The sequence below is a fragment of the Camelina sativa genome, chromosome 13 (assembly GCF_000633955.1).
Source record: "Camelina sativa cultivar DH55 chromosome 13, Cs, whole genome shotgun sequence".
Classification (NCBI taxonomy): domain Eukaryota; kingdom Viridiplantae; phylum Streptophyta; class Magnoliopsida; order Brassicales; family Brassicaceae; genus Camelina; species Camelina sativa.
Window position 1 is genome coordinate 4,175,760 of NC_025697.1, and position 5,164 is coordinate 4,180,923.

At 35.0% G+C, this 5,164-nt stretch overlaps 1 protein-coding gene across 1 annotated transcript; it reads right to left on the minus strand.

Annotated features, from left to right (window-relative positions):
* Positions 7–4,585, minus strand: LOC104735053 (protein DETOXIFICATION 26-like). The gene is made up of 9 exons (XM_010454764.2): positions 4,186–4,585; positions 3,818–4,105; positions 3,039–3,292; positions 2,847–2,933; positions 2,637–2,693; positions 2,242–2,480; positions 1,520–1,638; positions 489–578; positions 7–203 (listed from the first exon to the last, which is right to left on the minus strand). The coding sequence occupies exons 1-9, from the start codon at positions 4,453–4,455 to the stop codon at positions 147–149; spliced, it is 1,461 nt and encodes a 486-aa protein (XP_010453066.1). The 5' UTR covers positions 4,456–4,585; the 3' UTR covers positions 7–146.

The following is a 5,164-nucleotide window of genomic DNA, read 5'->3' on the forward strand; positions in this document are numbered from 1 at the left end:
TACTAATTGCCCCATTCAATCAATTATTAATCATATCATGTGAGATTGAAACGATAGGATATTTGTTTGTTACTCAGAAAAAGACAATTTAAATTCATTGACCGTATGATAGAAAATAATTTTATATTATAATCAAAATACCAACTTCAGTTTCTTCCGTCAGGTACTGACCATTTTTGAATGCGCATACTTGCTTTATGTGCCTGCAATGCTTAAAGTAATACGCAGTTACTTCTTTGCCCCACATTACAATCCCTCTAGATCAAGAAGAGGTAACAAAACAAAATACTAGCCTAGATCAAGAAGAGGTAACAAAACAAAAAAAAAACTTCAAGTTATCAACTTAGTAAAATTATAACGTCTGACAAGAATAATATTCTTATTCATATATATATATATATATATATAGGCGCTTTTTGTTGTTAAATCTTCAAAAATTACTATGAGTTAAAAATGAAAAAGATATTTTGTAGTATTCTTCTTGTTACCTCATGATCCCAGTCGCATCTTGTAGTGATGATTATTAATATCAACGTTTGAATTGCGGTTCCTCCGAATATCATACCGGCCCATATTCCCTACCATCATTACAAAGACATACACATATGTATATTAGTTCATCGCCACAAATATTAATATCAAACAAAAATATAATATTTGCCGACATAAAAAAAAATTGCCGACTGCATCAAAATTATCAAGATATTTTTTGTTTAAATGCCGACGTTTGGTATAAAGTATGTAATTATATTTTGAGTAAATAAAAATAAATGGAGAAAACGTGGCAAACCTTGACTCCAAATTTGAAAACCCAGTCCATAGTAAGCCCAAACGGAAGCCCGATAAGGTAGTAACATCCCAGATTTATATATGCCACGTAAGATTGCCAACCCGAACCAACCGCAACACCTAGTCAAATCAAAATGTCAAAAAGTCTACACTACTTCTGTTGACCCGGTTTATGTAATTAATTGAGGCGTACCGGAAAGAACTGGTTGCACACTGTTGAGAAGAATAGTGAAGGCTAAGAGACCAGAAAGGTTATCAACTGCGTTTATGACATCTTCACTTGAAGAAAAGAACGAACCGATTTGGCCGTGGAATATTACTACCAACACAGTGAGGACTAATCCGATAATCAACGATAGTGCGATGGACACGATCGTTGCAAATCTTGCTCCTTTCCCATTACCAGCTCCTAGTTCGTTTGCCACTCGAATTCTGTAAACACAATAACTATTTTATTTGTACCTACAGTATATTAATTCTTTTATAGATATTTATGCGCATATAATCCCAAGTTTAGTTATGAACTTGTAATTANACATACACATATGTATATTAGTTCATCGCCACAAATATTAATATCAAACAAAAATATAATATTTGCCGACATAAAAAAAAATTGCCGACTGCATCAAAATTATCAAGATATTTTTTGTTTAAATGCCGACGTTTGGTATAAAGTATGTAATTATATTTTGAGTAAATAAAAATAAATGGAGAAAACGTGGCAAACCTTGACTCCAAATTTGAAAACCCAGTCCATAGTAAGCCCAAACGGAAGCCCGATAAGGTAGTAACATCCCAGATTTATATATGCCACGTAAGATTGCCAACCCGAACCAACCGCAACACCTAGTCAAATCAAAATGTCAAAAAGTCTACACTACTTCTGTTGACCCGGTTTATGTAATTAATTGAGGCGTACCGGAAAGAACTGGTTGCACACTGTTGAGAAGAATAGTGAAGGCTAAGAGACCAGAAAGGTTATCAACTGCGTTTATGACATCTTCACTTGAAGAAAAGAACGAACCGATTTGGCCGTGGAATATTACTACCAACACAGTGAGGACTAATCCGATAATCAACGATAGTGCGATGGACACGATCGTTGCAAATCTTGCTCCTTTCCCATTACCAGCTCCTAGTTCGTTTGCCACTCGAATTCTGTAAACACAATAACTATTTTATTTGTACCTACAGTATATTAATTCTTTTATAGATATTTATGCGCATATAATCCCAAGTTTAGTTATGAACTTGTAATTATATATGATAATGTATGTCAACAAAACATTGGTGAATGGCAATCTTAAAAGTTACCCGGTTCCCGCAAAGAATGCAAGTGGAATNGTAAGATTGCCAACCCGAACCAACCGCAACACCTAGTCAAATCAAAATGTCAAAAAGTCTACACTACTTCTGTTGACCCGGTTTATGTAATTAATTGAGGCGTACCGGAAAGAACTGGTTGCACACTGTTGAGAAGAATAGTGAAGGCTAAGAGACCAGAAAGGTTATCAACTGCGTTTATGACATCTTCACTTGAAGAAAAGAACGAACCGATTTGGCCGTGGAATATTACTACCAACACAGTGAGGACTAATCCGATAATCAACGATAGTGCGATGGACACGATCGTTGCAAATCTTGCTCCTTTCCCATTACCAGCTCCTAGTTCGTTTGCCACTCGAATTCTGTAAACACAATAACTATTTTATTTGTACCTACAGTATATTAATTCTTTTATAGATATTTATGCGCATATAATCCCAAGTTTAGTTATGAACTTGTAATTATATATGATAATGTATGTCAACAAAACATTGGTGAATGGCAATCTTAAAAGTTACCCGGTTCCCGCAAAGAATGCAAGTGGAATCATCAGCTCCCAACTATTTATCGACATGCTAAAAAAAAAAAAGTTCAGTACGTACGTTAACAACTAGTTTATAATGTATATTTATTCGGTAAAAACAGTAAACTTCCCAACAAATGAAAAGCACAAACAATAACAATATTGATGGTTATAAGAAAAAAAAGAAAAAAGAAAAACAACGTACCATATAGATAAGGAGTCCACCGCAATTTTAGCATTTACTCGGTTTCCGGTCATCAAGATTAGTATTTTATAGTACCAATTCTCTAAGCTATATCGGATAAAAAATGTTGTAAGAACTTGTTTCCGATTCAAATAATTTGACTGTTAAAAAAAAAAAAGTGAAACAAATGGGATTTTGTTTGACGAATGGTACCAAAGCATGATTCCGGAAGAGACAGAAAGTTTTGTGAATTCCAAAAGTCCGGTGAAAGCTTCGGAGGAGAAGCCAGTCCAAGTGAGTGTACAACCGCCACGCGTGCTGTACACAAATAAGATGATGTTGTTCAGCCACCATGGCACGTTCACACTAGCCATGGTCCCTACGATCCCGAGTTTATAGCCATACACGAAGAACCAGCACACGAGAATATGAGCCGCAAGTGATACTCCAGCTGAAATTGCAACCACCTACTCAGACATAATGAAAATTAGCAATCAAACACATTTAGTTTTTATAGTACGTACTAGCTTCAGACAACATAATATTTCTTATTTGTTATTTTTATCTTTTTGTAATTTTTCATTATCTTACTAGTTTTTTTTCTATAAATCACAATGTTTTATGGGTTTCTAAGGTTTTAGACGTTGTTTACGATTTTCCGTTTCGATCAACAAATATTTTATAGACGACGATCTATATTTTCCCTTTATTTACGGTACAATCAATCTTCACAAAGATCATAAAAACATAGTTTCGTTCCTCTCTTTTTTTTTTTTTTGTATTCATGCAAAAGTCAATAGATCTAATAAGTGAGAAACCTAAATTTTTATGGCATTCCGAAAATCAATAGGCTACCAATCTTCAAATAAAGGTTTTCACTCTATATTAAGCGAAGCTTTGTGTTTGGAACTAATATCAGTGTGGCCCATATGATAATTTTCAAAGTTATTTAATAATCAAAGACCACAATCTACGACCAATTAGTAACATACCTTGTTCTTGCGCTGACATTGTAGGAATCTGTTGAGAGGGAAAAAGAAGGCAAAGGCGAAGTGAACGGGGATGACATAAAGGGCAGTGGTCCCTGTTAGCTCGGCAATATCGTCACTCTGACCAATAAACTTAAGAATCGGCGTGGCGAACAAGTACATAGGAAGAAGTAAGATGCAACATAAGAAAAGAATGATCCAATATCGCTGCATATATACTCCTAACATATAATATTTCTTTGCTCCAAACGCCTGACCGCATAATGTCTCCAACGCACTCGCCATCCCAAGCTGCATAAGCATTTTTCTCACAGATTATATTAGACAATACAATTAATCCCGAAAACGTAATTTAGTGTGCACATACGTACGAGTAAACCGTAGTTGAAGCCGAGTGTGAAGATGTTAATAATGGAGATGGCAGCGAGTTCAAGATCACCGAGATGGCCACCGAAGGCTTGAGTAATGATGACGATCGAGTAAGTAGCGAGTCCGGTAAATATGGACGGTCCGACAATATACCATAGCTTCTTAGTCTCTGTCCATATTTCTCTCGTCACTCGTCCACCTTCCTCTGCCGCATTCAAGAGAGAAACAGTTGCTTCTTCTATTGCTTTTGATCCGGCGTCTTTCTTTTCCATTGCCGATCGTCTTTTTTTAAGAGAAAGGACGACTCTTAAATATGATAATATGGGAGTTGCTAGCTCGAAACGTAAATCACGTCCGAAGTATTCGAGTTGAATTATAGTCTTTTTCTTGATAGCGGGTAAGTAATAAGTAAGCAATAAATATTGTTTTAGTTTCCTTTCGTCCCCCTTTCATTCAAGTCTTCTATATTCAATTTCTCTAACCAACCTATCCAAGGTTTTATTTTATGTAGGACACTGTGATGTCATGGCTTACACAATACTATATAACTTGAGTTTTTTTTACCTGCATATAAATCATTTGTAATTATGCTTTGGGAAAAAAAATCATTTGTGGTTGTTGTTGCTTTTGGAACAAGAAGCTATTGCTGAGACTGAGACCAAAATAAATATGAATAAAATAAAACAAAACAGAGTATACAACTAAATGAATGACAAGGAAAGATAGTAGTGCCAGTGACTAAGTTTGGTTGGAAATCAATGCGATCAACTTTTTAGGTAATGATTTGGTAATTTTCATTACAGACAGACAATTCGGAATTGAAAATATCTAGGATATTATCACTTAGAGATTGAATGATAATAAGTCATGTGGTTGAATTAAGATGTTAAAACGTAATGTTTGTTAATCACCATAAGTAAAGAAACAGTTTACAATTTGCAAAACCAAATACAGTAGATGAGTTTCTTCTTGTAAAGGAAA